This window comes from Podarcis bocagei, assembly GCF_964188305.1.
Source record: "Podarcis bocagei genome assembly, chromosome: 16".
Lineage (NCBI taxonomy): Eukaryota > Metazoa > Chordata > Lepidosauria > Squamata > Lacertidae > Podarcis > Podarcis bocagei.
Window position 1 is genome coordinate 40,914,820 of NC_138142.1, and position 20,910 is coordinate 40,935,729.

At 48.9% G+C, this 20,910-nt stretch overlaps 1 protein-coding gene and 1 long non-coding RNA gene across 6 annotated transcripts in view; one reads left to right on the plus strand and one right to left on the minus strand.

Annotated features, from left to right (window-relative positions):
* Nucleotides 1-14,522, minus strand: part of PRUNE1 (prune exopolyphosphatase 1) — a 33,868-nt gene extending 19,346 nt beyond the window's left edge. Inside the window, exons 1-4 of one of the 2 annotated variants that reach the window (XM_081173651.1) lie at nt 14,265-14,522; nt 2,887-2,994; nt 2,491-2,595; nt 1,009-1,214 (exon numbers count right to left, since the gene is read on the minus strand). In XM_081173651.1, the coding sequence (XP_081029777.1) occupies nt 1,009-1,214; nt 2,491-2,595; nt 2,887-2,994; nt 14,265-14,303 (458 nt within the window). In that variant the 5' untranslated portion in view covers nt 14,304-14,522. The remainder of the gene's footprint in view (nt 1-1,008; nt 1,215-2,490; nt 2,596-2,886; nt 2,995-14,264) is intronic. The other variant, XM_081173652.1, reaches the window with a different exon arrangement.
* The window catches only part of LOC308575305, a 110,702-nt gene extending 89,887 nt beyond the window's left edge, over nt 1-20,815 (plus strand). The window contains exons 1-3 of one of the 4 annotated variants that reach the window (XR_014002752.1): nt 14,922-14,939; nt 17,535-17,676; nt 20,432-20,815. This is a non-coding gene — a long non-coding RNA (uncharacterized lncRNA). Of the gene's footprint in view, nt 1-14,921; nt 14,940-15,116; nt 15,132-16,241; nt 16,360-17,534; nt 17,677-20,431 lie in introns of those variants that run through there. The other 3 variants (XR_014002753.1, XR_014002754.1, XR_014002751.1) reach the window with 3 other exon arrangements.
* Nucleotides 20,816-20,910: the final 95 nt, after the last annotated feature.

Genomic DNA, 20,910 nt, shown 5'->3' on the forward strand with positions numbered 1-20,910 from the left:
GAGCGCCTCAACCCCAGAGTCGTCCGCGACTGGACCTAATGGCCAGGGGTCCCTTTACCTTTAAGCATAGGGGCTGGGGGACAGCTGTGGGGTTTCCCTGGCACCCACAAAGCCTCTGAGCTCCCTAACTGCCCCCTTGGCCACCAAAATCACACACTGCTGAAGGACGAAGTTGGAAGAGTGGCGCTCTTTCTCAATTCCTCCTTCAGCTCTATGTGCTTTTCAAGGTATCCGATTAATTCCACCGGCTCCAGATTTTACCCAGATCCCTTGGGAAAGTGATGTATGTGTGTGTGCACGTGCACACGCGCCCTTTCTCTTTCTGTCTCTTGTGGGGTGCTGATCTGGGCAAAGGGGACGGAGAAGCCACAAAATCGGGGTGCGGTTCAAAAATACTAATGCACCCACAGTGGCCTAAAAAAGGCTGGCAACCCATAGCTCAAGAGACTCTCCTCTCACATTCAAGCCCTACCCTCTCCCCTACCTAGACAGCATCTTAAAAAGCAGAGACATCACCTTGCCAACAAAGGTCCGTATAGTTAAAGCTCTGGTTTTCCCAGAAGTGATGTATGGAAGTGAGAGCTGGACCATAAAGAAGGCTGATCGCCGAAGAATGGATGCTTTTGAATTCTGGTGCTGGAGGAGACTCTTGAGAGTCCCATGGACTGCAAGAAGATCAGACCTCTCCATTCTTAAGGAAATCAGCCCTGAGTGCTCACTGGAAGGACAGATCCTGAAGCTGAGGCTCCAAGACTTTGGCCACCTCATGAGAAGAGAAGACTCCCTGGAAAAGACCCTGATGTTGGGAAAGAGGAGGGCACAAGGAGAAGGGGATGACGGAGGACGAGATGGTGGGACAGTGTTCTCGAAGCTACCAGCATGAGTTTGACCAAACTGCGGGAGGCATTGGAAAACAGGAGTGCCTGGCGTGCTCTGGTCCAGGGGGTCACAAAGAGTCGGACACAACTAAACGACTCAACAAAAACAGCAACAACCCTCTCCACTGACCTTGGCAGGACGTGGTGGTCAACCAGCGTCAGTGAAAGGAGGCCTGCCTGCTTCAGGGTGGCAAGGTCAATCTCATCCCGGAAGACGAGCGAACTCTCCGCGATGCGCTGCTCTTTGAGGAGGAAGGTGCTCTCTGTGCGCAGAGGGAATTCTGAGCAGGGGATATTCAGGACCGGGATGAAGGCTGCCTTCGAGTCCGGGGTGGTCTGTGGGGCGCAAGGAACGATACATTAAAATCCAGGTCTCTGTTACACGGATAAAGTTGCTCACGTTACCCAGTCACTGAGTACCAAGAAGAGCCTTGTAGATGTCTCTGAGCAACTGTGGAATTGGATGCCCTCAAACTCTCATTTTGTGGCGGGGAAACAAGCAGGTTTCTAGTCCTTAAGGATATAAAAAACAGTCCCAAAACTGCATGGGCAAAGCCCGGCATCAGTCACGAAGGTACATAGATCAGGAAGTGTTGGGGTATAAAGCAAGGAGACGAAAGGTATAAAGAAAAGTATTACAAAGAACCTGTGCAAAAGAGGCAATTACGAAATATTCCAAGATAAGGCATAAACAGATCATGTAATTTACACACACACACACACACACACACACACACACACACACACACACACACAGTGGTACCTCGGGTTAAGAACTTAATTCGTTCTGGAGGTTCATTCTTAACCTGAAACTGGTCTTAACCTGAGGCACCACTTTAGCTAATGAGGCCTCCCATTGCCGCCACACTGCCACCGTCCAATTTCTGTTCTCATTCTGAAGCAAAGTTCTTAACCCGAGGTACTATTTCTGGGTTAGTGGAGTCTGTAACCTGAAGCATCTGTAACCTGAAGCGTCTGTAACCTGAGGTACCACTGTATTTATATCTTTTGTCTTCTCCCTTATACCTGACCATACTCAATTGTGTTATGGTGGTACCTCGGGTTAAGTACTTAATTCGTTCCAGAGGTCCATTTTTAACTTGAAACTGTTCTTAACGTGAAGCACCACTTTAGCTAATGAGGCCTCCCGCTGCCACCGCGCTGCCAGAGCACGATTTCTGTTCTCATCCTGAAGCAAAGTTCTTAACCTGAGGTACTATTTCTGGGTTAGCGGAGTCTGTAACCTGAAGCGTCTATAACCCGAGGTACCACTGTACAGTATTTACTTTTACTTTTGTTGAATTGCTGGAATACTCTGTTTGTCTTGTTACATGTTCAATAAAATGATTTTTTTAAAAAAATATTTTTAAAAAAGGAAGAAAGAAAATGTTGAGTGACTGAGGGGCAATGTCCTTCCCTGTTCTCAGTCTTTTCTTACACAATCCACACCAAATCCAGTCCAGAGCACTCTGAGCCCAGAGTCGCCACACGGTGAGGACCTCACCGGCCCCACGCCAGCCTCGCAGGCAAACGCAGAACTGCGGAACCAACCGTGGAAAGGCAGCAAAGATGGCTCTTCAAAAGGGGCAAAGGGTGGAAGCAGATGACCGACCTTTGCAAAGAAGTAAGCGAGGGCCAAAGCGGACACCATGGAGTCCAGGTCGCAGGCCTCGTTCCCCATCACCACGTGGACCTCCTGGTTCCTCCGGACATGATCCTACCAAATAAAAACAGAGAAGAAATTGGAGAGGAAACGTAGAGGTTGAACGACAGCTTTCCCTGGAGCAGGTCGATTCCCAGGTAGGGCTGGGAGAGACTCTTGCCTGAAACCCTGGAGAGATGCTGCCAGTCCGTGCAGACAAGCTTGAGCTAGATGGAAGAAGGGTCCAACTCAAGGCTGCTTCCTACGTCTACACGTTTTGCAAATAGGGAGAAACGGGTGGCTTGTGGATCGAGCCCAGCAACGAGAGACCTGGGTTTACCATTTGCCAGCCAGCGCTGTACTTACGCCCAGAGAAGCCTGCGTAGCCACAGGCCTGCTCCTCGGAAGGAAGACGGTTTCTGGAGGATGAGAGCGCCTGTGGATTCGGGGGCAAAAGGGGTTGTTCTTGAGGACCTACAACGAAAGTTGTAGTCTTTCAGCGCTGGGTGCTAGGACAAGGGTCGACCTCCCGTTAGCGAGGGCAGGGTTAAAATCTCCCACTCGGTTGCGAAAACTCAGGGGTTAAGGCCGCATACACACCAGGCATTGAAAACACACACCTTTCAAAAGAATTCTGGGAACTGTAGTTTGGTAAGATTCGTGGGCGCTGCGCCTTTGTGAGGAGTGAGCTACAGTTCCCAGGATTATTTTGCCTTAGTTTCTTTCTCTCTCTCTGCCTAAGCATATTCCTTCCCTTCCTGCCCCCACCGATAATTTTTAAAAGGGTCACAGCTCTGGCACGGACACCCCACTATTACGAACGCAAAACCTTTTGCCAATTGTGCAAGCATTATTTTATCGTTTATTATTTACACAGATCTACATTTTTGCATTGCAGTTGCTACCGGCACCCCAGTGCCCCCGTCTTTGTGTTTTCCTCCTCCTTTCCCATCCTTGTTTTCCTTTTGTGTTACGCCTTTTAAGATGGTCAAATCTGAAGGCGGTCGCTGCCTTGCTTACTGCTCTGGGACGCTTTCCTGCCGAAGAGCAGAGTCTAAAATAAGAGATGGGAATACCACAACACAAACCAGTCTCTGCCATGAAGCACCTTACACTCTTAAATTAAGGCGGGGAAAGGGGAACAAACTGAAGCGAAACTCATCTGTGTAGTGTAGGGGTTAGCGTGTCAGACTAAGACCTGGGAGACCAGGGTTCGAATCCCCCCACGCAGCCATGAAGCCAGATGTGAGCCAAGTACTGTATTTTTTGCTCTATAAGACTCACTTTTTCCCTCCTAAAAAGTAAGGGGAAATGTGTGTGCGTCTTATGGAGCGAATGCAGGCTGCGCAGCTATCCCAGAAGCCAGAACAGCAAGAGGGATCGCTGCTTTCACTGCGCAGCGATCCCTCTTGCTGTTCTGGCTTCTGAGATTCAGAATATTTTTTTTCTTGTTTTCCTCCTCCAAAAACTAGGTGCGTCTTGTGGTCTGGTGCGTCTTATGGAGCGAAAAATATGGTACTATCCCTCTCGGCCTGCCCCACTTCACAGTTGTTGTGGGGTTCCATGAGGAGAGGGAGAACCACGCCAGCAACCTTGAGCTCCTTAATAATAATAAATAAAAATAAATTTTATTTATACCCCGCTCTCCCTGGCCAAAGCCGGGCTCAAGGCAGCTAACACCAATAAAATCACAGTAAAAACATAATAGAAGGGGGTGGGCGGGAGAAAAAACCCAATTTAAAATACAGGTTAAAATGCAATTTAAAATGCAGCCTCATTTTAAAGTAGCTGATAAATCCTTGGAGAAAAAGGTGGAATATCAGTGCAATAAATATTAAAAGTAAACGAGGCAATTCGCCTTCTTTATCTTCCGAGGAGACCGTACCACAATGGAGGCCTATACCATGTACCTTTCCGAATATAAGGTTCGGATCCAATTGCAAGGGGTGACCACAAGGCTGATGTGAGGTGCATTTGGGGTGAGAAGCTGGCAAGCGCTTTGCAGAAGCTTTCCCGGTTTAAGCCCATTTCCCTGGCCGCTGGGGAGACCTTGAAAGGTTTCTCTCATATGCACAACCTAAGAGGCACCAGGCGCCATTTCCTGGCTACTGCGAAACGCCACGGCCCATTTGCTAAAGCACTCCAAGAGATAAGGCGGCCCAAGGTAAACTTGATTTCCTCCCGGGAGCAGTCTTGAAAGCGTGAGGCTGTGGCTAGGGTGGAGGCGGAGAAAACAGCCCCAGATGGTCGAGATGCAAAAAGGGAAATTAAAACCGAGGAGGGAGAGAGTGGTTTTTAAAAAAAGAAATCAAACAGGAGAGATAGGCGTCAGCACTTTGTGCAGAACATTGCTTGAGGGCCTTGGAGAAACGGGCGCCCTTTCAGAAGAAGATCTCTCTCTCTCAAAGCACATTAGTCCAGTGTTATTGCAGCCCATATAGGCTGATGTAGAGACATCACCTTGCTGACAAAGGTCTGTATTGTTAAAGCTATGGTTTTCCCAGTACAGTGGTACCTCGGGTTACATACGCTTCAGGTTACATACGCTTCAGGTTACAGACTCCACTAACCCAGAAATATTACCTCGGGTTAAGAACTTTGCTTCAGGATGAGAAAAGAAATCGTGCTCTGGTGGCAACAGGAGGCCCCATTAGCTAAAGTGGTTCTTCAGGTTAAGAACAGTTTCAGGCTATGAACGGACCTCCGGAACGAATTAAGTACCGTACTTAACCCAAGGTACCACTGTAGTGATGTATGGAAGTGAGAGCTGGACCATCAAGAAGGCTGATCGCCGAAGAATGGATGCTTTTGAATTCTGGTGCTGGAGGAGACTCTTGAGAGTCCCATGGACTGCAAGAAGATCAAACTTCTCCATTCTGAAGGAAACCAGCCCTGAGTGCTCACTGGAAGGACAGATCCTGAAGCTGAGGCTCCAAGACTTTGGCCACCTCAGGAGAAGAGAAGACTCTCTGGAAAAGACCCTGATGTTGGGAAAGATGGAGGGCGCAAGGAGAAGGGGACGATGGAGGACGAGATGGTGGGACAGTGTTCTTGAAGCTACCAGCATGAGTTTGACCAAACTGTGGGAGGCAGTGGAAGACAGGAGTGCCTGGCATGCTCTGGTCCAGGGGGTCACGAAGAGGCGGACACGACTAAACAACTAAACAACAACAACAAGTTCAGCATCTTATTTCTCACCACGGCCAATCGGATGCCTGCAAAAAGCCTGAAGGGAGGGTGCGAGGAACACGGCCTTCTCTTTCCCCACGGTTCGCACCTTGAATTCAGAGGTACAGCCACCTCAGATCTTGGTGCAGCTGGGTTAAAAACTTAGATATAGAAGCTAGGCACACAATGGACTAAGGCAGAGGTTTTTAAACTGCAGTTGCCAACCTAGCGCCCAGAAATCTCCACGTACAGTGGACGCTCGGGTTGCGAACGTGATCCATGAGGGATGCGCGTTCGCAACCTGCAGCGTTCACAACCCACGTCTGCTCACATGCGGGTTGCGATTCGGCGCTTCTGCGCATACGCAAAGCTCAATTTAGCGCTTCTGCGCATGCGCGACCGGCAAAACCCAGAAGTAACCTGTTCCGGTACTTCCGGGTTTTGGTGGTCCGCAACCCAAAAAAATGCAACCTGAAGCGGCTATAACCTGAGGTATGACTGTAGTCGCATTTGGACCCGCGTCAGTAGCAAAAGGCGCCTGGTGAATTTTGAGCGCTGGGGTGCAGCCGTTGTGGCGGATGATGGGTTCAGATACCTAGTGTCTCTTGTCTGTAACTTTTCCGTTGCCCCCACCACGAGAAGAAGAAAAAAGGAAGCATGAAAAGATCACTTGGGTAGTCCTGGTGATTTAATAACACTCTCCACTAACAGGATTAAAAATAGTAGCAACAGCTCTCTGGGTTTTGCAATGCAGTGCTTTGGCCAAGTCATGTTCACAGAGATGCACCCAGAGAATGTGTATCAGTGAAATAAATGCAGGAATTTGGGGCTAAGCAGCTTAAGGTACGCGGGTGGCGCTGGGACGCGGGTGGCGCTGTGGGTAAAACCTCAGCGCCTAGGGCTTGCCGATTGCATGGTCGGCGGTTCGAATCCCTGCGGCGGGGTGAGCTCCCGTCTTTCGGTCCCAGCTCCTGCCCACCTAGCAGTTCGAAAGCACCCCAAAAAGTGCAAGTAGATAAATAGGGACCGCTTTATAGTGGGAAGGTAAACAGCATTTCAGTGCGCTGTGCTGGTGCTGGCTCGCCAGAGCAGCTTCGTCACGCTGGCCACGTGACCCGGAAGTGTCTCCCGACAGCGCTGGCCCTCGGCCTCTTAAGTGAGATGCGCGCACAACCCTAGAGTCGGACACGACTGGCCCGTACGGGCAGGGGTACCTTTACCTTTACCCAGCTTGTTTTAGATGCCCGTTCTAATTTGTGAGTGTGTTTTGGATGCCTGTTCCATGGCAATTCTCAAACTTGGGTCCGCAGCTGTCGTTGGACTACACCCCCCATCATCGCTGACCACTGGTCCTGCTAGCTAGGGATGATGGGAGCTGTAGTCCAGCAACAGCTGGGGACCCAAGTTCGAGAAATGGAAACACGGCTTTGCAAAAACCTGTGTCTTCAGCATAATGGCAAAAATGTGTCTCTTAGGCAAAACCATTTATTATTACTGAAGCACTGAATATTCTTTTCTGAAGGTTTCTTTTTTTAATTGCAAACTGACATAGAAATGTGGAGAACTGAGCTTAAGATTGGGGGGAAAACGAAAAACTTGAGAGAAACCAAAATCAACCACAGACATATTTTTCCCATTAAAAGCAACCTCTCTAGCTAAAGAAAAGGAAGGAAATTTTCATAGACGCAAACTCCCTCTATTAAAGTTTGTCGGGCTAAGGGAGACAGGTCTGAAAATTATTATTACTATTTATTGAATTTATATAAAACGAGGGTGCACTGCAAACAGTGGCAATCAGATATCTGCTGATGGGGCAGGAAGTCTGCTGATTCAGGACACGAGGTGATTTATCACCCTATCTGTGGGTTTGGACAGAGCCTGGTGGCGAAGCGAGAAAGCTCTGCCTCAGCAAACCAGGACGGTGTTTGCTCAAGATTCAGAGAGAGTGCAAAGGGAGGACTTTTCCGCTTAGAGAAAAGGCGACAGAGAGGCGCGAAATAAAAAATTTAAGGTCTTATATATATAATAAATGTTCCTCAATGTACCAAGCAAACACGTACATAAATATATAAACCACATGTCTGAAGCAGCACAGGAAAACAGCCCTGGAGCCATTTTGACTCCCAAACTGACCAAATGATTTCTCCGCAAGGTCAAGGAAAATGGAAAAGCCTCCCCATTGTCTTTTCCTTCACAAATCCTGTCTTAAGGGTATGTCTGTGTATGAATAGGGTGAGCCTGTGACCTGGCTCAGGAACTAAGTATTTATCATTACAAAAGACTGGCCAGGCTCCCCAGTGTATCCAATCAAGTGAGCATTAACAGGTAACCGGCCAGACAGGAAGTAAACAACGCACTCAGATTTCTGTTGTAGACCACCCTTTCTGTGATGTAGGTATGATGCGTCTGGGGGGGGGGTGGTCTTATTCTACACCCCTTCTGTGATGTATGTATGATGTTTGTGGAGGTGGTCTTGGACTCCAGGGCTGTCAATTTAAAACGTCTATTTAAGGGCGGGCACACCTTGGTTCTGCGACCTCCTCTTTCTCCTGCATTTGAAGGGGGCACCCTGTTGCAACAGTTCAATAAAGATCAGGCTTACGAGCTGCTTTGCTTCTCAATATTCTCTGGTTGGCCTGTTATTTTCTCTGACCGATGGAGAACCTGCAAAGGACTCTTGTGTCCCCCAGAAGGGAATAAGGGCAGATTTACATTTATTACAGTCAACACAGTAGAAGCTTTGTGAATTAATGCTGGGCATAAAAAGGTAAAGGGACCCCTGACCATTAGGTCCAGTCGTGACCGACTCTGGGGTTCCGGCGCTCATCTCGCTTTACTGGCCGAGGGAGCCGGCGTACAGCTTCCGGGTCATGTGGCCAGCATGACTAAGCCGCTTCTGGCGAAACAGAGCAGCGCACAGAAATGCCATTTACCTTCCCGCCGGAGCGGTACCTATTTATCTACTTGCACTGGCATGCTTTCGAACTGCTAGGTTGGCAGGAGCAGGGGCCGAGCAACGGGAGCTCACTCCGTCGCAGGGATTCGAACCGCCGAACTTCTGATCGGCAAGTCCTAGGCTCAGTGGTTTAACCCACAGCGCCACCCGCGTCCCATGAATGTTTTTCTCCCTCTCTCAAAACACCCAATGAAACTGAACGGTAGAAGATTCCGGACAGATAAAAAGGAAGAATTTCTTCATGCAGCACAGTGAAACTATGGAACCCCCTGCCACAGGAGGCAGTAATAATAACCACCAAGAGCAACTCTCCCTTCCTTAGGGTTTCCAGCAACTGGGATCGTAGTCACTGATGGCCATCCCTTACCAAACTACAGTTCCCTTGGGTTACTTTTTTTCTCTACGCCAGGCATAGGCAAACTCGGCCCTCCAGATGTTTTGGGACTACAACTCCCATCATCCCTAGCTAGCAGGACCAGTGGTCAGGGATGGTGGGAGTTGTAGTCCCAAAAAACATACAGAGGGCCTATGCCTGCTCTACGCTTTGCTGGCCTAGCCTCTGGGGCTCTGCTGACTGCCAAAGGCCGGTTGCGGTGCTGTTATTGCATTCAACAATCACGAGAGAAGAATGATTCATGTTTTAAAAATGGGAAAAAAGGAAGATACACACAATAAACCGTATAGAAGAAGAGATTGTAAGCACTCAGATGCCACGCTTTGACAATGCGCCCAGCGCAGATGGCTTTTTTCTTATACAAACCAACAAAGGGAGGGGGGGGGGGAATAAATCATTTTGGCAACTGCAAATAAAACAGTGATTGTCAAAAGGAAACTGAGGTGCCGCTCACCCTAGATTTCATCCCGGACATGAGCTCCAGGCAATGGTCCCAATCCCAGGTACTAGCGGCCCCCACTGTGGTTATATGACAGGTTTGGAAAGGCACTTTGCTTGTGCTCAGAAACACTCTTCATTCTCTCCCCCCTCCAATACAGCATATTTAGGAAAAGAAAAAAAAGATGGATTCAGCTGCCTAGGATTTTTTCTTCTTTGATTTCCTTGCTGGAAAGATGCTTCCAGGTCTGAACTTTCATGAGACTGTGAATGTAAGAAGAAACCCCAGTGGTGGTTCAGACCGAGGGCTGACCCAGTTGAGCTTCCTGGCTCACCAGCAGGGCATGGCGGATCCTGCCATTTGTCTTGGGCATCCAGTAATCAATGATAGACTGCCTTTGAAGCTGGAAGTTCCATCTAACTAGATCAATTTTAGATACTGTACCGCCTTTCCATATATCAGGGCAGGCAGTCCTTTTTCAGGGCCACATCCTCTCACTGGGAACCTTCTGGGGGCCAGGAAAAAAGAGAGTGCAGCGATGCACGTGACTCTTCTGTAAATCTGGCTGCCTTCCAGACACAAGTCAAGAAGTTTCTACATGCGCACAGACCTCCATCTGGCAAGCAAGAGGCATGAGCAGAGTTCAAGGACACATTCCAGCCAGGCAGAAACACTCAAGGAAGGGGTGGAGCAGGGCTGGTGAGGGGTGTGGCCTGAGGGGAGTCCTGAGGGCCGGATAGAGAGGCTTGGGGGCCGCATTCATCTGCTTGGCCTGAGGTTCCACATATGCTTAAGGGGTGGGGAGGGTTGCAAGGTGGCCAGAGACAAAGCCACCAACGGACTGATCCCCCACCAATTTGTCTAATCCCTGTCTGACGAGCAGGCTTACTTGAACCTCAAACGAATCTAATTTGTCCTCAAACCGGCTTTCAGCAACTTGGTGCCCTCCAGATGTTACGTGACTCCAATCCCAGCACATCTGGAGGGCACCAGATTGGCGCAGGCCTCCTTAAACAATCCTCTCATTGTTCGTTCCAGAAAAACAAGTTTTATAAACACTTACAAAACAAAACACCCGTTTCTTATTTTTGGGCCCCCTGAGTTTAAATAACAACAAGAACCCTCAGCGCAACAACTTTTTCTTGTTTTCCTTTTCTAACCCCTTCTCCCAATTACTAGGCTGCTTCATGGTGGAGAATCCTAAAACATCTGCCAGCTTTTTGAAAGCCACCGCAGGCCGGTTCAGTCCTTCCTGGAACCGAATCGTCGCTTTGAAGAACGTGGTGCCGAGAACGTGGTCGGAGCCTCACCTTACCCTCGGGCAAAGAACCGCTCTTTGTCTCAACGGCAAACTCCCTTTGCAGACACGAAAAGTAACTGGAACTGTTCTTAGCAAAGGACCATCCACTTTGGGTGGACTTCTTGTTGTTGGCACCCGTCTGTCCCGAGAGACAATGGAGTGCCCCTCTGGGGGTGCAAAGTCAAACCACTGCATTGGCAGCACTGAAGCGACCTCCCCTGGGCGCAAGCTTGGGCAGCGGGTCTGGAGGTCCTGGGTTGCCCAGATAACAAGACCCCCCCCCCTCTCAGCCTTGCTGCTGTGGTCCAAATGAAACTCTAAACAATCACAAGCAATGCGCAGCTAATAATGTTCTAACAAAATATTTGTCACACGTGTTATTTCACAATTCTTAAACAGAAAATATGTAATGGAGTCACAGATAATGAAAATCAATCAATTTTGCATAAACCAAATTAGAGAATGTAATCAATCAGTATCAAAGAGGCAAATACAGTGGACGCTCGGGTTGCAAACGTGATCCGTGCGGGATGCACGTTCACAACCTGAAGCGTTCGCAACCCGCAGCGACACATCTGTGCACGTATGGGTTGCAATTTGGCGCTTCTGCACATGCACAAAGCGCAATTTAGTGCTTCTGCACATGCGTGACCACTGAAACCCGGAAACAACCCATTCCGGTACTTCTCGGTTTTGCCGGGTGCGTAACCTGAAAAAATGCAACCTGAAGTGGCTGTAACCTGAGGTATGACTGTAATCCTTTCAACAGTCACAATCCTGTAACCGTGCGGTAATGGACGCTCCAAACGTAGAACAGTTTTTCCGGATAACAAACTGTTTCGATAGTAACTCTTCATCAGCTGGTGATGATATAACATATTTTCTGTTTAAGAATTGTTGAAATAATACATGTTACAAATACTTTGTTAGAACATTACAGTGGTACCTCGCAAGATGAAAAGAATCCGTTCTGTGATTCTATTCGTCTAGCTTTTTTTTGTCTTGCGAAGCAAGCCCATTGACGGATTAGCGGATTAGCGCTATTAGTGCTATAAGCGGCTTTTAGCGGTTTATCGGATCAGCTGATAAGCGGCTTAGCGGCTTAGAAAAAGGGGGGGGAGGGAAAAAAACCCGCAGGAACTCGCAAGACATTTTCATCTTGCAAAGCAAGCCCATAGGAAATTCGTTTTGCGAAGCACCTCCAAAACGGAAAAGTCTTTCGTCTAGCGAGTTTTCCGTCTTGCGAGGCATTCGTCTTGCGGGGCACCACTGTATTAGCCATGTGTTGCCTGTGATTGTTTAGAGTTGTCTGTGTTGCAACACAGAGGATTTCCTTTGTTACATATCGGTGGTCCAAAGGAAAGCAGAGCGAGATGTTTGGCACCAGCAGGAACTACTGGAAGGAGGCATACAAGGCACCATCCAACCATCTTTGGGACCCCACTACGGATTTGTGTAAGATTTACTCCTTGGATACAGCGGTACGTTGGTTCCCAAACGGCTTAGCTGACGAACAATTTGACTCCTGAATGCTGCAAACCCGGAAGTAAGTGTTCCGGTTTGCAAAGGTTTTTCGGAAGCCGAACATCTGTTTCAGCTGTCGGCATTGTTTCTGGGGCCAATCAGAAGCTGCGCTTTGGTTTCCAAACGTTTTGGAAGTCGAACGGATTTCCGGAACGGATTCCGTTCAACTTCCAACGCATGACTGTGTTGTAAACAAAAATTGCCCTTTTCCCTTATGGGGTACCCAAGAGCCCATATAGAGTCCTTACGTAGGTTCCCTATTGGTAGGAGAAAATAACAGAGGCCAAGCAGAGAATATTGAGAAGCAAAGCAGCTAGTAAGCCTGATCTTTATTGATCTGTTGCAACAGGGTGGTCCCCTCACACGCAGGAGAGAGGAGGGACCCAGAAAAATGGCGCGCAAGGCCTTATAAAGACTTTTGAAATTGCCACCCTATAGATCAAGACCACCCCCAGAAACATCATACCTACATCACAGAAGGGGTGTAACCTAAGACCACCCCTCAGATACATCACACCTACATCACAGAAAAGGCGGTCTAAAACAGAAATTTGAATGTTGTTTATCTCCTGTCTGGCAGGTTACCTGATTGGATAGCCTGGCCAGTCTTTTGTAATGATAAATACTTAGTTCCTGAGCCAGGTCACAGGCTCACACCTTATTCATATCTTAAATGTGCCCTTAAGACAAGATTTGTGAAGAAAGAGACAATGGGGAGGTTTCCCACTTTGAACTTGCAGAGAAAACATTTGCTCGGTTTAGGAAACAAAATGGTTCCAGGTGGGTCTTCCTGTGCTGATTTATGTACGTGCTTGGTTGGTACGCTTGTGAACATTACCATATATCTAAGACCATACAATTCCTATCACAACTGTACAGACATATATGCACCCGCTGTCCAAAAGACCTCCGTAGTTCAGGGGTTCAGAGTGCGTGCTGACAGTCCCAGGCTCAACCCCACATTGGCATAACCCTGGAGAGCTGCTGCTGCTGCTGCCGGTCAGTGCGGAAAAACAGGGTTGCCATATTTTGAAGAGCAAAACATGGACACAAAAGAGGACTATGGATCGCTATGACGACTCTACCCAAGAAAAAGATATATACATATCAGATATAGACATAGCTCAACAACTTTGTAATAATAATAATAGGGTCCAGATTTTCACTTTTTGAAATATAGCAACCCTATTAAGTAATATAATAATAGGGGAAATGTATATGCACACAAATGTGGAAGGGAGGAATGTATGTATGTATGTATGTATCTCTTTATAGGACCCACCTTGTTTCTGTAATTTTAAGCTGTTTCAAACAGTTTTTACTACAGTATTGTGTTTCAATTGTTGGGCAGGCAATAAATTGTAATAATAATAATCTATTTCTCTCATATATAGGTATGTAGGTGTGGGTGTGTGGGTGTATATATATATATATATATATATATATATATATATATATATATATATATAGTGGCACCTCGAGTTAAGTACTTAATTTGTTCCGGAGGTCTGTACTTAACCTGAAACTGTTCTTAATCTGAAGCACCGCTTTAGCTAATGGGAGCCTCCCACTGCTGCTGCACCGCTGGAGCACGATTTCTGTTCTCATCCTGAAGCAAAGTTCTTAACCTGAAGCATTATTTCTGGGTTAGCGGAGTCTGTATCCTGAAGCGCATGTAACCCGAGGTACCACTGTGTGTGTGTATATGTGTGTGTGTGTGTGTGTGTGTGTATATACACACACACATATATATACATATATACACACACATACACACATATATATATACAGATATGATGCTGTACACACACACACACACACACACACACACTCATATCCATCATATTTACAGCTCCGCACCCAGATACACATCCCTGCCCAGGGTGACACAATTTCCTCTCACGAGAGCGTCCCTTTTCAAAGCAGCCTATACTTCTACTTCTATATATGGCGAGGCGGGTACCTGAAGGGCGGCTTTGCGGCCTCCCAGGAAGCTCTCCATGTCCGAGGCGGAGCTGGCGGAGGGGGAGGAGGCCGCCTGGCGGAGCCCGCGAGAGCGGAGGAGGAGGAGGAGGACGAGAAGGGTTGCTGCTCCTCCTCCCTCTCTCTTCTTTCTCCCGCCGCGGCCTGCTCCCCCTCCCCCGCCAAGCAGGCGGCTTCGCCGGGAGGGAAAACAAATCGAGGGCGGGGATCGCCGAGGGGCCTACATGTGGGGAAGCCGTGTCGTGCTTGTGCAACCCAGTCAGATGGGCGGGGCACTAACAACAACAACAACATCGTTATTATTTTTTACTGTTTTATTTTAGAGCAAAGGGACAAGCGAGCGACCGAGCGCCTTTTTTGGCAGTTAAGCGAGCGTCATTCCCTCAGGGTGTTTTTTTTTAAAGGGGCGGGTCACGTCGACCGCGCAGGGGCGCAGGCTGATCCTGACAGGCAGAGCGGGACGTCAGTCAGAGCACGGTGCGCACGCGCAGAAGAGCACTTATGCTCTCTTCCGCCCCGCCTCTGCGCCGACAGTTGCTCGTACTTACTACAGGCGGCAGGGCCAGCGTGGCGTAGTGGCCGCGCCGTCGGCGGAAGTGACGAAATCGGGAAAGCGAGGGAGAGAGAGGGGCAGCCGCCATCCCGCCAGTCGCGGGTTCGAGTCCCACCGCCGACATTTCGGAACCACTTTGGGGTTGCATAATACCAAAAGCTCTTCTAAGTTTAGACCCGTTGAAATGGGTCTGATTCATAGACCTCGCTTAGGCGCAATTCATTTCAATGGGTCTACTCGTTGGGAGTGCTAGCCCCCATTGAATTCAATGGGTCGTGAAACGTCTGAGTAAACGTGAATATTCGGGGCTGGGCTATATCAGCTCAAGCCAGTTGTAGTAGCTGACAATGCCCTGCTCAGCGTAGACCCATTTACATTGATGGCACGCCCATTGTTTTCAGTGGGTCTGCTCTTGAGTAGCACTTCGTTGCATACAGTATAACCCAATGGGGGGTGTTGCAGCGCAACCGGGGGATGTTGCAGCGCACCCCATGCATACCCTTATTTCTAAGGAAGCGTGCATAGGAGTGCGTTGTAGGAACGTGATCCTAGCACACTTTACCTGAGAGCAAACCTACTTCTAGGGATGCGGGTGGCGCTGTGGGTTAAACCACAGAGCCTAGGACTTGCCGATCAGAAGGTCGGCAGTTCGAATCCCTGCGACGGAGTGAGCTCCCGTTGCTCGGCCCCTGCTCCTGCCAACCTAGCAGTTCGAAAGCATGCCAGTGCAAGTAGATAAATAGGTACCGCTCCGGCGGGAAGGTAAACGGCGTTTCCGTGCACTGCTCTGGTTCGCAAGAAGCGGCTTAGTCCTGCTGGCCACATGACCCGGAAGCTGTACGCCGGCTCCCTCGGCCAGTAAAGCGAGATGAGTGCCGCAACCCCAGAGTCGGTCACAACTGGACCTAATGGTCAGGTGTCTTTACCTTTACCTTTAAACCTACTTCTGGTTGCTCTGCAGGGCAGCAGCGCACACGCACAGTGAACACAGTGGGACTTAATTCAGAGTAAACATAAATAGGAAAGAGCTATCAGCTCACTTGGGGGGTGTCAGGGTAGGACAAAATGGAGAACCATGTCTGGAGGACAGGCAGGAAATAAATGTTGGTAAATGCAAGACGTCCTTCCAGTACACTCCTGTGTGCATTTACCCCGAAGTAAAGTCCACTGAGAAGTACCTGGGAGTCAGGAAATGTGGTTTACTGGAGAAAAAAATCCCATTGAACTCAGTGGGATTTGCCTGTATGTATATTTCAGTGCTTACATGAGGCGGCAAATCCAGCAGCATATATTCTGAAGGCAGTGGCACTAGCCTCTGAATAAACATAAATAAGTCTGGGCTGCCCCGAACTTCCAGCTCTGCCCCTTTAAGACTCCAAACACCCTCCTTCAGAGCTGGCCTTTTGGATTCTAGAACTGAAGGGCTTTCAAATTTCCACAAACAGTAGCATCTCTTTGCCCAGAGAGTGGGTGGGTAATATTTTGTAACGAGAAAAAGGACGGACGACGGGGAAGGCAGCAGGTACCGAATTAAATCTTTCTGGCATCTCATCCTTTCAAAAAAAAAAGTTTTCCCCACAATATGTATTTCAGATGTGACACAATTTGGAAACAAACCTCTTAAAAGAGTATTTGACATGGGGTAGAGCTTTCCCCTATCTCAGCAAGCTTCTGACCCAAGTGAGGTGTGAGAAAGATAGAAAGAAATTCCTTGGGTGAGAGATCTTAAGTACATATGCAGATAGGGAGCTCATCCGTTGTGCCTCTGCATGATGTTTACCCAAGCAGTCTGCTCCGGAAGTGAGTCATTGTGACCATGCCCCTTTATGGGGCAAAATTTGTCCAGTAATTCCTGCAGAGCATACAAGTCTTCAAGGAGGGTGCCTGTCGCCCCTCTCTCTGTGTGTCTCTGCCTCTTTCCTTCTTTCCATCCAGCCTCCCACGGGAGAATGAGTCCTCGTGGTCTGTACAGCTCGATTCAATTGCTGTGGGATCGCAGGAGGAATTTCCCTGTTGCCCTTCTGAATGAGTCACTGCCTCCTTCCGATCAGATTCACACCCCCAAAAGCAAACCTTCCTCTCCCCTTGCAGTCTCCCCTTTGTGAGAGCAAAGTAACGCCTCCCATTTTAATTCGGAAAATAAGCGCTAAAAAGGTAAAGGGTAAAGGGACCCCTGACCATTAGGTCCAGTCGTGGCCGACTCTGGGGTTGCGGCGCTCATCTCGCTTTACTGGCCGAGGGAGCCGGTGTACAGCTTCCGGGTCATGTGGCCAGCATGACTAAACTGCTTCTGGCGAACCGGAGCAGCGCACGGAAACGCCGTTTACCTTCCCGCTGGAGTGGTACCTATTTATCTACTTGCACTGGTGTGCTTTGGAACTGCTAGGTTGGCAGGAGCAGGGACTGAGCAACAGGAGCTCACCCCGTTGCGGGGATTCGAACCACCGACCTTCTGATCGGCTCTGTGGTTTAACCCACAGCGCCACCCGCTATCAGACCTTAAAAAAAAAAAAAGCTGTCAGCAGCTTTGGAAAACATTGCCCTTTTGTTATCTGACCCTAATTCCTCTCCCTTTTTCCGGACCCATTGCACAAGACCCCTCCATTGCTGTAAAACCTCCGCCCCAATAGATGTCTCTGTGGGGAGGCGAGAAGGTAAACAAGCCGGTGCAAAGTGACTCTCCTTTTTCTCCGCCAGGTCTCCTCTCGTCTGCTGATTTGGGGAGAGGAAAAAGAAGGGAAGGAAGAGGAGAGGGAGAAACTTCGGAAGGATCCAAAACGGAGGAAGATTTGCAGAGAGAGAGAGAGAGAGAGGCCTTGGGATGAAAGCCAAAGGAAAGGTGAGCAAAGAGTCCCTTGTCGCTCCACATTGTGCCTCCCGCATTTGGATCTGCTTGATTCGGATCAGGGGGTGTTTACATTAGGATCCAGGAGCGGAGAAGCAGCCAGCCCCCCCCCCTTGACCCACAGCCCCACTTTCTCGCCTTCCACACCCTTCACTTTTTCTTGCAAAGCTTTCCCTAATAATATTTTGCCAGCCTTCCCCCAAAAAAACCGTCCTTTTCCCCCTTGTCTTGGACCCTGGGCGGCTGTCCTGGTTGGGTAAGGCAGACAGGACTCAACCCGGTGCTACGCCACACAAAGACCCCACCACCCGTCCCGGTCCTGGGTGCGAGTTCCTTTGCAAGATGGGTGTGTCCAGACTGGCAGGTTTGGCTTACACAGCGCCAGACTCTTTAACCGGCTGTTAGCACACACTCCTTGCCCTTAAGATCATTTCCCTTTACAGTATTTAATTTGTTAAGCCATCTAACTGGCTTGGTGGGCAGTGCTTTGCATTCACAAAGTCCTGGGTTCAATTTCTGGTGGGCCTGAGAGAGTCCCGTTCTCTCAAACTCCGGAGAGCTGCTACCAGTCAGCGTAGACAACACTGAACTAAATGGAGCAATTGCTGGCTTGGTAATAAGGAAGCTTCCCTGTGTTCCTATTCAGCCGGCTCTTTATTCGGAATCATGAGGACTAGAATCTTAAGGTTACTCTTGATAATAATAATAATAATAATAATAATAATAATAATAATAATTTATTTATGCCCCGCCCATCTGGCTGGGTTTCCCCAGCCACTCTGGGCGGCTTCCAACAGAATATTAAAATGCAAAAACCTATTAAACATTAAAAGCTTCCCTGAACAGGGCTGCCTTCAGATGTCTTCTAAAAGTTTGGTAGTTCTTCTTCTCTTTGACATCTGGTGGGAGGGCATTCCACAGGGCGGGCGCCACCACCGAGAAGGCCCTCTGCCTGGTTCCCTGTAACTTGGCTTCTCGCAATGAGGGAACCGCCAGAAGGCCCTCGGAGCTGGACCTCAGTGTCTGGGTAGAATGATGGAGGTGGAGACGCTCCTTCAGGTATACTGGACCGAGGCTCATTCAGGTATACTGGACCGATTCTTAGGGAGCCCTGCGTCAGAGATAGAGGGCATGCGCTGCATGCGTGAAGTTCAGCCCCCAATGGCATCCGCAGGTGGGGTTGGGAGAGGCCCCTGCAACAGAATTGTGTTTTCAGAATCATGAGGACTGGAGTCTTGCTTTATTTTTAAGGGGAGGGCTGTGACTCAGTGGTGAGAGCATCTGCTTTGCACGCAGAAGTTCCAAGGTCCAGTCCCCATTGGATTCGAACCCGGGGCAACCTAGTCCTAGCCTAACACTAACCATTTCACTGCACTGCCATTTAGCCCTAGAAATGTATTTTTATCTGTTTACTTGATTTCTATCCCGTGTTTGCTCCCAAAGGAGCCTGCAGAGCATAATCAATGAAACAATATATAATTAAAGCGCTACAAAATGTAAAGTGGCTAAAGTAAAAATAACAACAATAATATTCAGAATTGAAACGTTGAAGGAGTGAGGAGAGTGTGCAGCCCACAGGTAACCAAGGTTAGCTTGCTGCTGCTTCTTTCCTCCTCCCTCCTCCTCCCTTTTTCCTTGTGTGCCGTGTCTTGCTACCAATCTTTGTAAGCCGCTCAGCTAAAGGGTGGGGGTTAAAATGAATAAATTTTGAGGGAACTGGGTGGGGTGGAGAGTTATATGTTGCACCTCCAGCTGAAGGTGGATTTGCACCGATCCTGCTCTCCCCTTCACCTCCCTCCTGGGTTGTTTGAAACCCAGGTCCCAGCCGTTGCCTGGATCCAACCAGGCTGCAGAGCTAAGCTGTTTCCCCACCCCCAACCCCACCCTTAGGACCGGCTTGGCAGCTTCCCTCATGCAAAAACACCCCACAACCACCACCCCAAAGCTATGCAACAACCACGGCAACTGAGTGTTCAGCTGACTGACGGCTGGCCATTCCCCTCCCTGATCGGGAGGGGAGCAGCTGGCTCTGCCCTCCCCAATATACCTAGATCCCCGGCTTTCATCTAAAAAGACAGAGAGCTATAGCAGATCCATGCATTTAAAGTCCATTCATCTCCCATCTGAAGCATGTGACTTCCCCAAGGAATCCTGGGAAGTGTAGTTTCCAACCTCATCAAGCTCCAGTTCCCAGGATTCTTTGGGGGGAGCCGTTCTGTGCTTTCCATTTATGGGCCAGAAAGGAAATATGGTTCTGTCCAATCGGGAGAGGAAAGAACGCTTCCAGCTGAGGGTGGTGGGGCCTCGGAGCGTAATGTGGCCCTTGGGACCTCTCCCTGTGGCCCCCGGGGGCACACCCCTTGCCTGCCTCGTTTTGCACCCTCCCAGAGTGCTTCCTCCTGCTGTAAATACGTCATTCCACCCTGATCATGCCTTTTACATGTTTGGATGGAGGAGAGAGAGAGATTATGTATGGAAGCCAGCCTACTGTGCAAAGGTACTCATGGCTCCACCCACTTTTACCTGTGGCCCCGCCCACCCCTGCATGCGGCCCCTGAAAGCCTGCCTGGAAGGGAATTCCACCCTTGGTTGGTCTGGAAAAGACCCACCCCAATTTCAGTCCTTGGAAGTGAAAACATACATGGCTTTTAAATGAAATTCTTCCGTGGAAGCGAGGTGAAGGTGTGTCCAGGTGGAAAAATGCAGGTGTTTCTTTTACCACCCTCTTCCCTTCTTTTTTTATTGCCAGGATCCTGCTGCCCAGCTGATTTAAAACCCCTCCGGCTGAGCCGCTCTCTCTGCAAAGGCAAGCTGTCAACAACCCGCCAAACTCGCTCTAGAGACTGAGCAGCGAGTGAGTTGTGGTTGGCGGCGAGGAGAGAAAGTCAATATGCTGGGATGCCTCAGAGCGGAAGGAGAAACTCAGAGCAGATGAAAATAAGATAGGGGACGGGCTGCCTCCGTTTGCGGTTGCCCAACCTCAAGGACAGCAAAAGGAGGGCGAAGGTTTGGAGCCGGTGGGGCAGAGTCCGTCCTAAAGGGAATAACAACACACCCAAATAACCTTCGTCTTCTACATTTGTCTTTGCTTTTTTTAAAAAAAAATAACTTTTTTAAAAAGGAAAAAACCAAACCGTCCGTGCAGCAAAATCTTTGCATTTTTATCCTATTTTTAACCAGTTTATGGAAATTTACTTCTTTTAATTTCATATATATATATATATATAT